The following is a 19,310-nucleotide window of genomic DNA, read 5'->3' as shown; positions in this document are numbered from 1 at the left end:
GACAGAGAAAACACAACAATAAATATTCCTTCTAATAAACCAGACGACGACACCCTGCCATGGGCCTTCCTCCCAGACATGCAGAATGAGAGAGTGACGTCAGGAAAATGCCTTAAAGCCTCGCTAACCCTGTTTCCTAACCAAGCAATCTGGTTTACATACAACCCCAAGCTTTGGGGGCACATGTTAAGAAAGGCACCCCTACCTCTACAAGGTTCCATTGCAGAGCTCAAAAGTGGGGTCCTCAGAGGGGAAGGAGGATGGGGAGAGGTAGAAGAGGGTATAGCGGGGATAAACGGTGATGGGAGGAGACTTGACGTGGGGTGGTGAACACACAACACAGTACAGAGATGCTATTTCATGGAATTATACACCTGAAACCTATATAACTTTATTAACCAATGTCACCCCAATTAATTCAATTTTAAAAGTGGGGTCCTGATGAGAAGCCACTACTCGGTGAGTGCGTGCCACCGTACCCCAGGCACTGTGCCAACCCCCCTCCATTCGTACGCCTTCACTCCTCATCAGGAAGGGATGGCTCCTGTCCTCCCTTACAGGTGAGGAACTCGGGCTTGGAGAGGCCCAGCCCACCCACGCAGCTCACATGTGGTGTGGTGGCCGCAAGTTTTGTCTTCAGGGCTGTCTGGTTCCAAAGCTCAGGCTCTTGACCACGGCGCTAGGTCCTTCTTCAACCAGGGCTCCCACTGGCAATGCCCCTGCCAAAGGAGGAGCGACCGGGAGGTGCCAGCTCCTGCAGAGGCCCAGCTGAGGAGAGCCATGAGCGAATTCTCCAGTCGGGCCGGACGGCTCTGGGCCCTGCTAACACTTGGTTAAGTGGTTTTTTTAAATAGCTATGCTCATTGTGTTGTGTAATTAGGAGGAGTCCACATTTGGACAGAAACCAGCACATCTTTTCCTATACTTCACAAACTAACCAAATGCTTCTGATTTCCTCTTTAGGAATACCAGTTATCTCAACAAGCAATTTCTAGTGTGCCGATTTTCATCGGAAAAGTCATGACCACAAAGCATTTTATTTTTAGCCAATAGCTAATCCAGTTTCAATTATCTTTAATTTACCTATGACCATTAAATGTCCTTTAGTCACAATCTGCCCAGATTCCGGCCCCGTCACTAGCAGTGACAGAAGTTACAGCACGAACACGGCACATAAGTAGGAAAGAGTTACTAGGAAGAGGGTAGCAGGGAGCCTTGGCTGATAGGACTGACCACAGACATCCTACTTTTAACAGAAAAGGCTTGTTTTTGGCCTTCGAATTATCTTTAGAATTATGAAACTGGAAGGACTTGGCCTTGGCTTCGCTTTTATAAAAGATGAAAATGGGTATTTAAATCAGCAGGAAACAAAACAAAGGAAATAGTTGAATTGCTCGATTCTTTGCTGAAAAGAGCAAATAAACAGAAACCGTGTGGGGGAGTGTACATGGGAGAAGATTAACTGTGTGGAAATGAATTCAAATGAATGGCCACAGATGGCACAAGCATTTAAATGCTAGAAACTGTAGGGTAATGAGTGTATGAAGGTGAAAAGGTAAATAAAACCACCACCAACACACCATCCCACCCCAACCACCACCAGTGGTAACCTTAGAGGTCATTCGCTGAGTGACATAGAGGAGAAGGTGGCTCTGAGGAACCAAGCCAGGCAGAAACGCCAGTCATCGGAACGCAGCACCCAGCTCACCAGTGCAGAGGCACCAGGAGCTCGGCAATAAGCCAGCAGGATCGGTGGAGACTCCACAAACTGCACAAAACTGACTGAGCTTCCTCCAAGGCAGTGTCTCCTACCTAATGCTGTAAGCTTGTCCTTCCTTCCTTCCTCCCTCCTTCTTTCCTTCCCTCCTTCTTTCCTCCCTCCTTCATTCTTTCCTTCCCTCCTTCCTCTCCTCCTTTTCTTCCTTCCCTCCTTCTTTCCCTCCCTCCTTCATTCTTTCCTTCCCTCCTTCCTCTCCTCTTCTTCCTTCCCTCCTTCTTTCCTTCCTTCCTTCCTTCCTTCCTTCCCTCCTTCTTTCCTTGCTTCACTCCTTATTTCCTTCTATCCCTCCCTCTTTCCTTCATTCCTTCCCTCCTTCCCTTCATCCTCTACTTTTATTATTTGTTAAACTGAAAACTGATGAGGCTTTAATCAGTTATATAGAAGAGGCCATGGAGTGACATTGTAAAGATGCACCAAATCCTAAAAAATAAAATGTGAAAAGACATTTTAATTTAGGGTGCGAGAGAGAGAGAGAGAGAGAGAGAGAGAGAGAGAGAGAGAGGTGGCAGCGGGGGGGGGGGGGGGAAGGTTGCGGTAATCCAGGGGAGCATCAGATCTTACCAAAGTTTCTTCTATAAACTGAGTGGGGTTAGCAATCAGTGACCTCCAAGCGCAGTGATGCCAGCAGCCAGGATAAACAGTGTCAGGGTTCAGAAGCATTGAGTAGGAGGAGGGAAAAGACCAGGACACCCAACCATAACATTTCTTCTGTCCCTCACAACACAACGATGAGTTTAACTACTGTTGTCTAAAATACAACTCTGTAATCATAGACCTGTGGGTTCCGTATTTACTCCCTCTCCACGGCCTACAGATTCAATTTGTTTCGTTTGTAGAGAAACAGAAGACCAGAGAAAAGAAAGAAACCACCAGCCCTCCAAGTGCTCTGGAACCTGAGAACCAAGCAGTGCTCGCCGCCGCTGCACAGTGAGCCTCCCCGAGATTCCCGCCCGAGATCTCGCCTCTGGACGTGACACATCAGGCAGGCCCGGGTCTGGTTACTCGGCAGGGCCCCTGACAGCGAGGGAGGCCTTTGCTAGTGTAGACACGGGCAAGGCCTGGCTCGAGGTCCCCCAATGAGAGAGGATGACGCTGACCCCAGAGAGCCAGAAGGCTCTGACCTGTTCCTTGAAACCAGGCACCTGAGATACATGCCTGCCAGGCCTCCTCTCCTCGCCCCCACCCCACTGTCCCTCCTCTGTGACTCCCCCCTCCACCCCACCACTCTCCCTCCTCTCCTGACTCCCCCCGCCACCCCACCACTCTCCCTCCTCTGTGACTCTCCCCTCCTGCCCTCTCTGTTCTGCTGCCATCTCCATTCAGCACCCATCCCTTCCTCACTTCATCACGGCTTTAGCCTCCTCCCCTCTCCATCCCCCCGAGTCTGGCTCCTTTCTAGCACATCCACCCCTCAGCTGTCAGTCATCTTTCTAAAATGCAAATCTGACCATGCCACTCTGCTGAGAGCAGAGGGACTGCCAGAGTACTCAGGACAAAGCCAACTCCACAGCGTACATGCCAGGCTCTCAGGGACAAGGCTCACACCTTTCTCTCTGGCCTCCTTCCTGTCACTTTCCCATGCTGGGCCCCACATAGTGGTCTCATCCCCAGCCTCCATGCTCTCCCCATGCTGTGCTCTCTGACCAGAATGCCTGTCCCCCATGCCCCCCACTCATCCGACAACTCTTCACTGCACAGCCTTCCTGAAGCGCCCACCCCCCACTCCCATCTGATTGACAGGGCCCCCCTCCAGGGCTCCCCTAACACAGCGTGGATCTCTCTCATGTGGCACTGCTCACACTTAGCACAATACACTGTAACTAGTCAGTCTCCGTCTCCCCACTCCCTGTCAGCTCCTTACAAACAAGCAGTGCTCATTAAGTTTTACTTTGGAGTCCCAAGATTTAACATGGGGTCTGGCATACAGTAGGCTTTTGATGAATAAATGAGCGCTCTCAAAGGCGAGGTTAGCAGACTCAAATACAGATGACAGAATCATGCAGAGACATGCAACTGTAGTGAGGGGGTCACACCAGATGTGATTACTAGCAAACGACCCAGAAACTACCCCAAACTCCACACTCCAACTCAACTCTATGGAGACATCCACACCCATCAGCAGGCACTAGCGAGCTGGCTAAGCCTCTCTGATGGAATAAATGAAACATCATTTAGTATCTTCCCTCACTGAACCAATAATTTCCTGGCTTTGCTTACAGAAATCACTTTTTTCTATAAAAAGCATATCATAGTAGAAATTCAAATGTTTTATTTACTTTAGCTTATTATTGCACATTTTAATATAAGACAGTCATTACAAGACACTGATTAACTAGAAGGGGGAAGCATAAAAAGATGTGTAAGCCATAGAAAAAGGAAACTACAGGAAGGGGACAGTAAGATAGTGACCAATGCCAGCTAAGCGACAATGGGAAAGGCACAATATACCAATTGCTCTCCTTCTCTTTCTAAATGGAAAACTCCAAGAAACTCTTTCCTTACAATTTCATGGGAGTAAGAAGGAAACATGTTTATAATATAGATTTAACAGATGTATAGTTTAAATAGAAAAAGTTCATGCACCGTGGCCTTTTATATTTTGCTGTTACGTATTTTGAACTCAATTGGGTGCCTCCTGGGTGGATGAACTGAAATGGATATTCTTGATAACAAGGCTAAACAGTCCTTGCACAGATCGATCCCAACAGGTTTGGATAGCAGTGAAATGACCCAACTCGCTCAGGCAACTCAAATTTACTGTCTTTTTTTTTTTTTTTACTGGTTTAGGCTACCATGTTTTGGGGTTATTTTAGAAACATGTTCCCAAGGTCAAAATGAATAATGCCAGTTGGTTCATTTACAGATGGTTACTAACTTTTGACATTTACGTTCTAAAGCCCAAACTAAACATTCCCATAGACAAGAATAATGCAACCCAAGGGCCAGTTTTCCTAGATGAAAACAAAGATGACCAACTATAAACTAAGGCTCTCTAGGGCTTATCTCCTTACAGCTCTAAGATCCCGCTCCTGAGCTGTCACACCACACATCATTGCAATGCTCGCCAACACTCTTTAACTCTTCCATGGCCTATCTTCCTCCCACGTTCAGCAATAAGACACATATCCCCACTTGAATTTAGGTTAAACACATTTTCCTGGACCCTCTGTCTGTCATATTCTAAATATAGCAGAATGGGCCCTTGTTAAGAACCTTAACAGTTGGCCCTCACTGGTTTGGCTCAGTGGATAGAGTGTCGGCCCCAGGACTGAAGGGCCCCAGGTTCGATTCCAGTCAAGGGTTGGAAAAAAAAATAAAAGAACCTTAACAGTTGGAGTTGGTACATTGAATATGGTACATTTCCTGCTTCCAAAGAATACTGACATTTTCTTAAACCATTTCTACATTTCATGTCAATGTATAATCACAATTCTGGGACCTATTGCTTGTAAAAGGCACTGGAGAATTCCCTAGTTACTTCACTGCCATGAATTTTTTGTTAAAATGCAGAATCACTACTTTTGTCTGTGCCCGGCTTTGTTCCAGAAAGGATGTAGTAAGATAGCCATAATCATTACCTAATTGATTTTTCTCACTCCCATGCTCCCCTCCTCTACTTTATAAGCTAACATCTTTGTGCTGTTTTCTTTATGAGGAGTAACCATACGTTCATATTTATCAATACAGTATTCGTCTCCCATAAAGGAGTGAAGCTTGATCTGTTCATTCAACAAACTGTTACTGAGTTTCTGCCAGCTAGATGGCCACAGATGCCACTTCACCCAGCTGATAGCGTGGTGGGGACACTCAGAACAAACAGGCAAGTACAAGAGTGAGATACATGCATGGCAGAGGGACAGAGAATGCTTCTGGGCCACGCCCCAGGGATGCCTCCTCCAGACTTGGGAGATCAGAGGAGCTTCCGGAAGTGACGTTAGTTGAAAACGTGAAGCATTATAAGCCACTTGAAGGCAACATGAATAGTAACACCAGCAGAACACCAGGTGGAGTCAACCTAAATAGTGTACCCAAGTGAGAGTCAACTTCAGAATCCAGATATGACAAGTGGTTATCTTACCACTGCCCCCATGTAACCCACGGACTGGCCGCAATTCACCCTACGTGCTAAGTTCTGTAACATATTTCCAGTTCCTTTATTTCTAAATATTTCTGCTTTCTCTGAACACAAATTGTGTTTCACTATCTTTATCAGCATCCCAGCTATGAAGCATTTCAATTCAACCCAACAAGGGCCTATGTGGGAGACATGTGATAAATATGGGGTGTAGGGAGGGGAGGTGCTGGGGCCCCAGCACAAGGACCACATAACCACAGAAGCGCAGAACTGAGAGAAGCCCTGTGACTACCCACTGACCATCCTACGCCCCACAAACCTTGCAGAGGTGATCCAGCCCTACCACTCCTGCCTGTGAAACAAACACCCCCACTCTGAGCTTATCTGAGGTTAGATACATTTTTCTGGACCCTGTGTCTGTCGTATTCTAAAGACAGCAGAATGGGTCCGGACAGCAAGGCCCCTTACCTAACAGTTGGGTCTTTTTCCTCTGTCCATTTGAATATGGTACATTTCCTGCCTCCAAAGATTACTAACATTAATTTAAATCATTTCTACATTTCACATCAATGTATAACCACCATGCTGGGACCAAAGAAAAATAATCAGTTTTGACCATTTGCTTTTCCAAAAATCACTGGACATTCTACAAGCTAACTGAATAGTTGGATGAAATTACTTTTTCAAATCTCTTCCAATCCTGAGATTTTATGATTCTATGACATCATTGGAGCCATTTTTCTTTGAGGGCTCTAGCCCAGTAAAATTATCCCAGTCTATGATGTTATTATAGAATAAGTATTGGGTTGATATTTCAATAATATTTGGTTTTTCAAAGTTACCGAACATAATCTCACTGTCAATGGGTAAAGCTGCAGCTACATGTATAAGTGAACCCAGCCTGGGCCACACTCGGTCACGTGATTTACAACCAAAGACAGAGGGTTCTACTTCAAAAGATCAACTGAACACAAAATTTAACTAACACAAGAGAATGCCCTACATGTTGTGGATGGTATGATACTTCACATATAAGGGTGTAAAATTATTTTGCTATCGCCTGGCCAGTGTGGTTCAGTGGTTGAGCGTCAACCTATAAACCAGGAGGTTGCGATTTGATTCCTGGTCAGGGCATATGCCCGGGTTGCAGGCTCGATCTCCAGTGGGAGGCATGCAGGAGGCAGCTGATCAATGATTCTCTCTCATCATTGATGCTTCTATCTCTCTCTCACTCTACCTTCCTCTCTGAAATCAATAAAAATATAAAATTGATATAAATAAATAAATTAATTAAATTAAATTATTTTGCTATCCTTCCCAAACTGAATGTAATTATGTTTCGAGATCTGAGTACTAGAAAATACCAAAATTGCATTCAGTCTTTTAGGCTTTTTTAAATAAGTCTTACAGGCTGTAGAGCACACCTGGGAAGGCACATGAGCATTTCTTAATTATTGTCAGATGAATCCAGTGGCATTGGCAGAGCCTTGTCCTGGAAACACAACTTGCCAGAGGCAGTAGTGTTGTCAGCTTGACCTTCAGCCCAGGCGCCAGGGGGTGGGTTTCATTATCTAAATCCAGTCAAGCACCAGGAATGAATACAACTCTGGCCCACCCAAGAATGCATATAATCTCCTTTGTCTTGGGCTTTAGTAAAACTTCCTGATTTTTTCAGTATAAATTAAACATGCTGTATTGGCTCTGGGTCCCTCTCTCTCCATCAGAGGACAGTGTTCCTACCCAGTCCCAGCTTTCTCTACTGTATTTGTGTCTGTCTCTTTCATTTTCTCAATCCCCCGTTGCCCCTACTCAAGAACCGGACCACTCTCTAGCTGCACTGGACTCAGAAAAGAGAGAAATATTTATAAAAGGCATGTAAACGAGAGCTATGCTCACCCTCTTGTGCTACATAGCCTCATACATATCTTTGGTACACCACACTTTACGCATCCAAAACGGAAAGCATATTGATAAGATACACATCTCCACAGCAAATATCTCAACTTGTAGCTCAAGTGATCATTCAAAACATAAAGAAAAGAAGCCACCTTGCTCAAGTCCTTCACCAGGTGTGCAGTATCTACGGTAAGATTACACCAGAAGTATATTTGCTCTTCTGAGCCAATATTCTCTTCCACTACTCTGGAAACAGTATTATAATTAAGGCTGTTCCTGACAGCAAGCAACTAACCACCTGGGTTCAAACCCAGCCTCTTCCACTTTCTAGCTGTGTGACCCTGGCAAGCAATTTAACCTCTCTGGGCATTAATTTCCATGGGGCGGGGGGGGAGAAATAATCATGATTCCACCTTCTCCAGAAGGTTGTTGTACTATTTCAATAATACCCTTACCTCACCTCAGTCTCTAGTTTGCTTTAAACCAGTTGCTTTAAAGAATTTTGAGCCAAAACCGGTTTGGCTCAGTGGATAGAGCGTCGGCCTGAGGACTGAAGGGTCCCAGGTTCGATTCCGGTCAAGGGCATGTACCTTGGTTACGGGCACATCCCCAGTGGGGGGTGTGCAGGAGGCAGCTGATCGATGTTTCTCTCTCATCGATGTTTCTAACTCTCTATCTCTCTCCCTTCCTCTCGGTAAAAAAAAAAAAGAAAAAAAAAGAAAAGAATTTTGAGAGGATTACTAGAATACAGGAAAATAAACATGGAGAAGCCACCAGGTCCTAAAGAGAAAGAGTCTGGAATTGCTATGGCTCCACTGGTTGAGTCACATTTAATCAAGTCTGGAGTTTCCAAGGACAAAAACAGCTCTTCCCAACAGACAAACACACACTCTAGTGGGATCAGCGTTGGAGAGTTCCTAAGAAGTTGCTCCTGAGGACTGGGGTGGTAACAGCGAATAGCGCTCTGTTGAAATGGGAGGGAAGGGGCAGATTCCTCCATCAACTAGAAGCAATCTTTTTATATCATCCTCCCTCTCAATATTTCAGCTCCACTGCTAAGTCTGGGTGAACCAACTCTAAACACTGTATAAACTTGGGAACACGGGGAGAGGGGGAGAGAAGTGGAGGCCAGTGTACAGAACAGTCAGTAAGACTGCCACTAAGTAACTGTGAACATCTCAATGAACCATACTGTGTGCATTTGGGGCTACAGAGTTAACCCCTCCACTTCCCCATGACTGATTCATTGCTGCTATGTTTGGCTAAAAACTAAAACTGTCACCCAAGCAACATCAGTCTCATTAGAAGAAGAGGAACAGCCAGCATCAGCAAATACAATGACCCTTTTGAAGGCAGCTGGTTCAGGACCTGTGAATCATTTTGAAATACCCGGACAGGACAAACCACATCAACACTACATCTAAACAAAAAGCATATACACAACCACCAAAAACAAAGTGATGACTTGTCAGCACTCCAGTTCTTCTTTCCCTAGCAGACCTACTGGTGATGCACCTAATTAATTTTTAAATCATATTCAGAGTAAGTCTCCGACCTGTCCAATGAAGACCTCAAGTCAGGCCACACCTGCAGAGGTCTCTAACAGTTACTCTCCTAGTGGGTGGGACCTCAGCCCAAAGTACAGAGCAGGAAAGACCCGAGTTGAAGCAGCTGGGGAAGCCGAGAGCAATGAAGGCCTGTGTCAGGAGGTCAGCAGACCAGCAGACCAGGCCGGAGGAAATCGTGGCTGCTGGCCATCCTGCCTTAAGTTCTGGGAGTTACAAGTCACATGCTGCCTCTGGTCTTTTTTGTTTCTTGTTTGTTTGTTTAAATATATTTTTATTGATTTCAGAGAAGGGAGAGGGAGAGAGAAATAGAGACATCAATGATGAGGGAGAATCATTGATCAGCTGCCTCCTGCATGCCCCACACTGGGGATCAAGCCCGAAATTTGAGCATGTGCCCTGACTGGGAATTGAACCACAAGCTCTTGGTTTATAGGACAGCGCTCAACCACTGAGCCACGCCAGCCCGCCACTGAGTTTTCTGAGACCCAAAGTCAATAAAGATGGATGCAAGGGCATAATCTTCATTGCTCTCAAGCCCATAACCGGTGGAGCCTGAGTGTGGCTACTGGTAGAATAAGGCCCGGCGAAAGCTCATTCATCCCCTCTATTCGCTCTCCCAGTGTCTGTGCCCTGCTTTGTAACTAGTGCCACCTCTCACTGCTCTCTCTGAGACTTACTTCCAGTTCCAGATCAAGAGTTCCTTCCTTCTGCCACATGCTGACGCTGGCTCAACTAGTGATCCTGTCGCCAAGCTTTCCATTTCTCACATCTCCTAATTATTTGGGACGTGTTGAAGGATCCATTAAGTGATAAGGAATAACCTCACAGGATCCCACTCAAGATTTTAGAATCTCAGTGGGGGGGAAATCTTGCTGATGGAGGCAGTGTTTCTCCCAAGGCCCAACAGTCTATGTGCACTACACATGAGCCGCGGGCATGGCGCATGCATCTGCCTCCTCGTGGGCTGTAGAAAGGAGGTAAGAGTGGGACCTCTGCCGCCCCCCACAGGAAGCAGATTTGGAATGGTCTGTCCCCTGAGCATTCTGGGTACTCCACAAATGTTGGAGTAAGAGAGGGGCTGTCAGCATCAGCAGAAGGAAGACCGGGAGAGAAAGGGGTGCCATTTGGACAAAACTGCTTGTGGTTCTCGTCTATGAGAGCGCTGCTTTCTGGTCCTGTTATTCTGTGTCACCTTCTGCTCCTCCATCCCAACTCTATTTGCCAAATACCTCAAGATGTTTCTCAGAGGTTCTGAATTATTGAGGAACCTGGGGAAGATGCTTTGGAAAAATTAAGTGCAAAAACAGACAGCCCTGTACAGCTGGTGCAAATACTTGGTCATTGGCAGTTTCTTTCTAAGGCGGAAAGAGAATGGGGGGAGAGGGGAGAAGCCAGCCTCTGCTAAATAATAATGAGATTCACAGAACAACAGACACAGCAACTCCAAAGTTCACATCTCTCCAGCTTTACTCACCCCTAGCCATCTTGCTCCTTTATTGGCAGCCTGTTGAATCTGGACTCTTTTCAGGGTGACATGGTAAACAGCTCCTTCCTCTACCTCTTCACCCCAGTCCTGAATCGAGCTCTACCAGGGGATGGGAAAGAGAAAGAAAAAGGTTTTTTGTTTTGTTTTATTTTCCGCCCCCCTCGCTGCAAACCGCAATCTCTCCCAGCTGCTTTGCTGCTTACCCCAGCACTCAGGGCAAAAGCAGGCTGTTCAAAATAAATATTCCAATCAGAGCCATGCAAGACACATTGCGATAAAGGGAACGCTGAGATTTTCTTGGCCCCCGGCCCTTTCCTGTGGTATCAGGATCCCCGGACTTTTCCACTTACTTCTTTCCCTAGACTCACTCACGTATCTTAAATAATTTTTAAGGTGTGTGTTTTATTTTGTGGGTTTCTTTTTTCTTCTTAAAGAAACGGTGGTTTAGTCCTGATTAACGTTTCCTCCTTAAAGGAAAGAAAAAATAATTCATTGGTAGAAAAAAAGTTTGTACTTTTAGAAGTGGCTCGGTTATTTGAGCGAACTACATTTTAAAGTCAGACACAAACAAGCATTTAAAATGCCAAGGGTCCTGACGCTTTTGGAAGTCAAACGCTTCCCATCGACTTTTTCTCCTCTTATTGTTTGGGGACCCAAAAAGTTAGCGGGGGGGTGGAAAGTTTTTATTTCCATAAAATCATCTGGCAAGTGCAGAAGAAGCGACACATCATCACGCAGCTTCTAGTAAAACGTGTGCATGGACTCCCCGGATTTCCATGTCCCGGGCGAGGCTTCCAGTCTGTGTTCAAGAGCCGCCGGGCACAGAAGCGCTCCGCGGTTCACCCAGCCTCTTTTTCCTTAAAAGTTGTCCCTTCCGGACCTACATCTGCCCCAGACACACCGAAGGCAAGTGCCGAGAAAGGAGGACTCCCCGAAAGGGAGCAGACCCGCAGCGCGGAAGGCACACAGCGCCGAGTGAGAACGCTTCAGCGCCCGAGCGGGGGCGGACCGCTCCCGCTCCGCTCACTCCGAGGGAGTCCCAAACGCGCCCCGAGAAAGCGGGAGAAGCGGCCCCAGCAGAGCGGGGAGAGGCAGAGTTCCGTTACCATTTTAGCTTGCCAAAGCAATTTCATTCTCAGTGTTCCCTCCGGTACGGGGACGCGGCATGGTGCGCCCTGCTCCCAGGCCAACGGGGTCCCTGCGCGGTTCAGCCGCGGCGCCCCGGCCCCCGCTCCGCGCTCCGAGCACAGACACGCGCTGCGCTGCCCCCGCCGCCGCCGCCGGTGCGCGCGACTCCGGCCACAAAGGGAGCGCGGCGAGCGAGCAGCGAGCGAGGGCGCCGCAGACTCCTCCCCACGCCACTCCGCCACTCCGTGATGTCAGGCTTTCCTGTTTGTGCCTGGGAGCGCACGCTCCCTCCTCAAACCCCAGGGATAGCGTTAGCGGGGAAGGGCTCTCTCCAGCTCTGCAGGTGATCCGACTTTCCCCGGTGATCAGCCGCTGCCAAAAAAAGGATCGGGTGCGGTATAGGGGACAGAAATGTGTCTTCTCCCTTCGCTAAAAGAAATAGAGGAGGAGGAGTGCAAGAAGGGTGGGGGGAGAGGGTCGGGAAAATGTGTTATCTGCCTGTTACCTATGGAATGTCCATTAAATCTGGGCGACCCCAATGAGTGAAGCAATACTAGAATGCAGAAAGTTTTTTATTAAGGCAAAAAAAAAAAAAAAAGGAGGAAAAGGAATTGCTCAGAGGCTGTGTACAGAACCTGTGCCCGGGGTATGAACCCTGGTCCGCCTCATCATTCTACACACAGGAAATTACTCTGGACTCTACCACCCATTACAAACCATAGGTCATCCCACAGTACCTGGCCGTCCTGGGAGGGAAGGCAGAAAAGGGTTTTGCTGGGACTGAGTGAGTGGAAAGTGGGCGGGCACCCATCTCCAGTTGTCTGTACTGTAGGGACACAGCAGGATAATAACCACAGGGGGAACGCCATTCATGGAGAGCCTGCCAGAGGGAGTTTTGTCATAACAGAAAGATCTGCTCTCAGGACAAAAGATTATGGCCATTTTTAGACTCCACATTAATAAATCAACAGCAAGATACCAGATGACAATGCAATCAAACTTTGGCACATTATGGAATTCCATGCCAATTATAAAACCTTTAGGGCTCATGTCTTTTACACTATTCACCCCTAAATGAGTTTAATCGCCTTTTGTGTGTTTTTTTAAAGATGGCTCACGAATTGCCATAGTAAGGCATAAGGTAGGCTCTGGTTAATAATAAATATATCACAAGCTGTTTGAAAAGCTAGAGAATCAAGTGTTCTGATGTTCCCAGGAAGGCGGGATAAATGACACAGTGCATCAAGGAAAAACAAAAGGACATTAGGACACTTGAGGACATCTTGAAGTCACTCAGCCAAGGTCTCCTCACCCAACCAGAACCTCCAGGGCTCAGTACCTGCGGAGACAGGAAAACCAGATCCTCCTGTGAGCACCAGGACAAGGCCCCCAGAGTCCTGAGGAAAGTCATGTGGAAGCCCAACCTCCCTGCTTCCTAAGCCATCCGCAGGCCCCAGGCCACCCCTGGAGAACCCATTCTGAGATTCTGAAGACCACAAATGTCCCTGAGGACCGCTCAGCAGCCCGCGGATTAACTTCACCATCGCCGTGAATTTGAAGATTGCTGAAGATTTTCTACTTCACGGATATCAAGCCGTTTCTTTGCCCTCGCCCCTTCCAGGAAGCCTTCCTGGACAGGGAAGCTAATGGTAACTCACATCTCACCACCTTCTCCCTGGCTGGCCACCTGGTGGGGAAAGAGAAAAGGACAGACTTCGAGCAGACCCAGCTTCAAATCCACGCTCACATGAGGACAGAACTTGGGCTCTACTTCCCTGAGCTTCAATTTCCTCATCTGCAAAGTGGGACGAACGTCTACCTCGTAGCGTTTGAACAGGATGAAATGAAATAGGTTTGCAAGCCTTCTAGCACATGGTAAGCGATAAAAAAAGTTCCATTCCTTTATTATTGCACTTCCTCCCAAACTGTATTTTCCCAGACTCACGGAAGTTCTGTATGTATGCCATGTGGGGAAATCTAAAATGATGTCTTCTCGCTGAAGTTATCATTTCAGAGAGATTTTCCCAAGAATAATTACTTGTATCTATACCTGATAAAGAATGTGATTTTGTCCAAATGCTGATAAAAAAAGAAAAAGGCTGGTTGTTGGTTTTTCGTTGTTATTGTTAATCCTCTCCTGAGCATATTTTCCCATTGATTTTTAGAGAGAGTGGAAGGGAGGGGGAGAGACACAGAGAGAGAAACATCAATGTGAGAGAGACACATCGATTGGTGGCCTCCCGCACATGCTCCCACTGGGATGGGATCCCAACAGAGGTACCTGCCATGCCCCTGTGCTCTTGACCAAAATTGAACCTGCGACCCTTCAGTCCATGGGCTGACGCTTTATCCACTGAGCAAACTGGTTTTACGCTAGATAGAGCAATCTAGTATTGCAGTTTATAATTTTTAAAATATTTAATTTTAAAGATTTCACCTGCAGGCAGCTCAGTCATTGTTACCTTCTTACACATACCTTTGGGTGGAATACTCCTAGTCAATATGTGGGAAGGATAAACCAACAAGTCATTCATAACTAAGTTTGAATTTATTTACCAGATTAGTGTACCCATGACTTAGCATGATCCTAAGAAGACAGGTCAAGTTTTATTAAAAGGAGATCAATAATGTTTTATAGTTTTTAGTGTACAAGTCTTTGATCTCCTTGGTTAAGTTACTCCTAAGTATTTTATTCTTTTTGATGCTATTGTAAATGGGATTTTCTTAATTTCATTTTCATTGTTAGTGTACAAAAATGCAATTGCTTTTTATATATTGACTTTATATCCTGCAATTTTACTGAATTCATTTATTAGTTCTAACAGGTTTTGTGGGGGATGCAAAAAATGTGGAGTAACATCCCATGTTTATGGATTAGAAAACTTAATCTTGTTAAAATGTGCCTACTATCCAAAGCGATCTATAGATTCAACGCAATCCCTACACAATTCCAATAACATTTTTTACAGAAATAGAAAAAACAACCCTGAAATTTATATGGATCCACAAAGGACACTGCTTAGTCACAGCAATCTTGAAAAAGAAGAACAAAACTGTAGGTCTCATACTTTCTGATTTCAAAACATATTACAAAGCTACAGTAATCAAAACAGTATGGAACTGGCATAAAGACAATCATATAGACCAGTAGAACCTAATAAAGAGCCCAGAAATAAACTCATGCATCTACAATCAACTGATCTTTGACAAGGGAGCCAAGAATACATAATGGAGAAAGGATGGTTTCTTCAACAAATGGTGCTGGTAAAATTGGATATCCAGGCAAAAGAATGAAATAGGACACTTATCTTACACCATACAGAAAAATTAATTCAAGTGGATTAAAGACTAAAACACAAGGCCTGAAAGTGTAAAACTCCTAGAAGAACACATAGGAGAAAGCTTCATGTCATTGGTCTTGGCACTGATTTCATGGACATAATACCAAAAACATCAACAGCAAAAGTAAAAATAGACAAATAAGACTACATCAAACTAAAAAGCTTCTGCACAGCAAAGAGAGCAATCAACAGAGTGAAAAGCAACCTATGATAGGAAAAAATATTTGCAAATAACAAATATGATAAGGAGTTAATATCCACTATGTATAAGGAACTCCTACAACTCAATAGCAAAAAAGCAACTGTACTTTAAAATAAGTAAAATACTTGAGTAAACATTTCTCTAAAGAAGACATACAAATGCCCAAAAGGTATATGAAAAGGTACTCAACTCAATATGGCTTATCATCACAGAAATGCAAATCAAAACCACAATGAGATATCACCTTACACCTATTAGGATGGCCATTATTTTTAAAAAATGTTGGCAAGCCCGGCCAGCATAACTCAATGGTTGAGCATTGACCTATGAACCAGGAGGTCACAGTTTGATTCCCGCTCAGTGCACATGCCTGGGTTGTGGGCTCCTTCACCAGTTTGGGGCACTGAGTGTGGGGCATGCAGGAGGCAGCTGATCAATGATTCTCTCTCATCACTGATGTTTCTATCTCTCCCACTCCATTCTTCTCTGAAATCAATAAAAAATATATTTAAAATACATGAATAAATAATAATAAATGTTGGCAAGGATGTGGAGAAAAGGAAACCTTGTACTACACTGTTGGTAAGAATGTAAATACATCCATTATGGAAAACAGTTTGGAGGTTCCTCAATACGTTAAAAATAGAACTACCATATGATCCAGCAATCCAACTTCTGGGTATGTATCCAAAATAATTGAAATCAGGATCTCACAGAGATCTGTGTACTCCCATGTTCATTGCAGCTCTGTTCATAACAGCCACGATGTGGAAGCAACCTAAATCTCCGTCAACAGATGAATGGATTAAAAAACGTGGTATATACATGCAATGGAATATTATTTGGCCTTAAAAAACAAGGGCATCCTGTCATATGTGACAACACAGATGGACCTTGAGACATTATGCTAAGTGAAATGAGCCAGTCACAGGACAGAACTGCACAATTCCATTTATATGAGGTATCTATAGCATTCAAACTCATAGGAGCAGAAAGTAGAATGGTAGTTGCCAAGGGTAGGAGAAGAGGGGAAATAAGTTGCTGTTCAATGCATATCAAGTTTCAGTTATGCAAGATGGAAAATTCTAGAGGTCTACTGTACAACATCATAGTTAATAATAAAGCACCTAACAGAGTACTTGGAATGTCAGAGGCCTTGAATAAAAACGTATCTCCTCCCCCCCCCCCCCCATCCTCCCATTCTTTCCCTTTAATGTAAGTCTGTGTTCATTTACTGCTCTTGGTTTGCAATCTGCCGGTTGTTTACATGTTTGCTTGGGTAATAGCTTGGGCTGCATGACAGAAAAGAATGGGCAGTGGAAGAATAATGTATATTGTACTTGGATATATAGGGTGAAAAACTTGTCTTTTTTTTTTTTTTAATTGACTTCAGAGAGGAAGGGAGAGACAGACATCAATGATGAGAGAAAAAAATTATTGATCAGCTGCCTCCTACACGCCCCCTACTGGGATAGAGCCCACAACCAGGGCCCTTGACCAGAATCAAACCCAGGACCTTTCAGTCCACAGGCTGACACTCTATCCACTGAGCCAAGCCAGCTGGGGCTGGAAAACTTGTCTTGAAGACAGCAATATCAGCATGGGATGGTAAGAAATGGGAAGGCCTTGGTTCTGTCCTCAAACTCATTGCTGGACTATAATGTCCTATGCCCAATGAAAAGTTTGGAGAACAGTCCTAAGAGATCAATAATAATAACACTAATAACAACTGCAGCCACAGCAGCTAGGTGAAGAAAGCTAAATAAGTGAGAGGTCAGGATTTCCCCTCCACACCTCAGGGCTGTTGAGTGCCTGTTGCCTCTGCCTGCCTGCAGCCTTACCTAAAGTGACGAGTCTGAAAACCTTTCCCACCTTTGAATGGAATTGATGTAGCCATTTGGCAACATTTTATTCAGAAACTATACCTTCAGCTATCTGTATGTCCCTAAAAAACTTTTGATGGAGGACATAAGCAAATAAACGTTACCTTTTTTACTCCTTTCCCCAACAATATTTAAGTATTGTCAAAAGGCAAACTACTGCCGAAACTGGTTTGGCTCAGTGGATAGAGCGTCGGTCTGCGGACTGAAGGGTCCCAGGTTCGATTCCGGTCAAGGGCATGTACATTGGTTGCGGGCACATCCCCAGTGGGGGGTGTGCAGGAGGCAGCTGGTTGATGTTTCTCTCTCATCAATGTTTCTAGCTCTCTATCCCTCTCCCTTCCTCTCTGTAAAAAATCAATAAAATATTTATTTTTTTTTTAAAAAAAGGCAAACTACTGTTCTTAGGCCTATGGGCTATGTTGCTCACCAATTTACTTCATGTTCCGCTTCCCACTATCAGCTGGGCAGCCTGCTGGAGTTGTTTCTAGCTATGCTGACTGAGGTTGCCCTGTTTACCCACTCTTCTCTTAAACTTCCAACCTTGCACTGCAAAGGGTAAAGATCCAGGCATGCTTGGTTAAAGATGAACAGTCCTCCCCCTGGCCAAGTGGTTCAGTTGGTTGGAATGTCGTCCCATACACCAAAAGGCTGCAGGTTCAATTTCCGATCAGGGCACATACCTAGGTTACGGGTTCTATCCCCAGTCGGGGCATGTTTGGGAGGCAACCGATGATGTTTCTCTCTCTCATTGATGTTGTTCTTTCTTTCTTACTCTCAAATCAATAAAAAATATCCTCGGGTGAGGATTTAAAAAAAAAAAAAAGTACAGTCCTCTAAACACTCTTTAAGCAGTAGAGAGTTGCTTCTATTTTCTGAGGGACCAAAGTAATTTTATTAATTATCACAGATATACTGTAAGGTATAAATTAAAATCTCAATGCTGTTATTAAGTTCTATTTAAGGAAGCAATTCACAAGCCTATGTTAGATGCACCTACTACAACTAAAGAAGAGGCTGCCCTGGGGGTAGAAAGTGGAGACAGAGGAAACATAAACATAGCCCTGACAGATGGCAGGCCAAAGCAGGGGACTCCCCTGGTCCTGATGACAAACATTTTACCAATTGTTGGTGGTTACTCTTAATTGTTGATGATGCTCCCCCAAGGAGGAAGTTGGTTACTGGAATACTATGTGTAACTTGGACTAATGAGCATTATTCCTCATCTAATTATAGATTTCTGTAAAAGAAAAAAGGACAGCAAGAAATTTGTTCCCTTGATTGAAAACATACAACAATCGGCTCAGACATGAGAGCAGGTCTGTGTTATACATAATAAAACATTCTGCAAAATGGAAAATAGGGACCTGATGCCATGAAGACTGACCAAAATTACAGATGGACTCACTGGGCAATTAGCCAAATCATATGTTGTTTGGGGGCTAAAGGAGCCTACTTTTTACATAATAATGGTATTGAAATGGCACTGAAAATCCAAATAAGTGAGAACCACTATAAGTTAGAGACTAAGTTATGTGTAACTTGTGGTGGCTTTGAGTCCTGGATGCATCACTTCTGAGATGAGGTGTTTAATATCTCTAAGCCTATAAAAAAATAGGGATACAAACACCTTGGCTCATAGTGAGAATTAAATAAGATAATCCACATTAAACCCTTAGCACAGTATCTGGCACCATGGTTACTACTCAATGTTGTCTAGTAGTAGCAGCCATCGTCATCGTCGCCTTGAACATATCTGGCTCCCTCCATCACAGAGCCTTTACACATGTGCTTCTCCCCTTTGGGGACATCCCTCCCTCTTCCCTTCTCCCACCCCAGTTACATTCCCTAAGATGTGCTCTCATGGCACCATGTTCCTCTCTTTGTAGCTCTATCACAGTTGTAATTTTACATTTAATTGTATGATTATTTGGTAAATGTCTGTTCCTCAAAC

At 44.9% G+C, this 19,310-nt stretch overlaps 1 protein-coding gene across 2 annotated transcripts in view; it reads right to left on the bottom strand.

Annotated features, from left to right (window-relative positions):
• Window positions 1-19,310, bottom strand: part of RGL1 (ral guanine nucleotide dissociation stimulator like 1) — a 220,785-nt gene that overhangs the window by 105,224 nt on the left and 96,251 nt on the right. The window contains exons 1-2 of one of the 2 annotated variants that reach the window (XM_079760834.1): window positions 11,912-12,151; window positions 10,794-10,904 (exon numbers count right to left, since the gene is read on the bottom strand). In XM_079760834.1, coding sequence (XP_079616960.1) covers window positions 10,794-10,904; window positions 11,912-11,938 — 138 coding nt within the window. In that variant the 5' untranslated portion in view covers window positions 11,939-12,151. Of the gene's footprint in view, window positions 1-10,793; window positions 10,905-11,911; window positions 12,152-19,310 lie in introns of those variants that run through there. The other variant, XM_079760833.1, reaches the window with a different exon arrangement.

This window comes from Cnephaeus nilssonii, assembly GCF_951640355.1.
Source record: "Cnephaeus nilssonii genome assembly, chromosome: 21".
Taxonomy (NCBI): domain Eukaryota; kingdom Metazoa; phylum Chordata; class Mammalia; order Chiroptera; family Vespertilionidae; genus Cnephaeus; species Cnephaeus nilssonii.
This window is presented reverse-complemented; position numbering and strand designations above follow the sequence as displayed.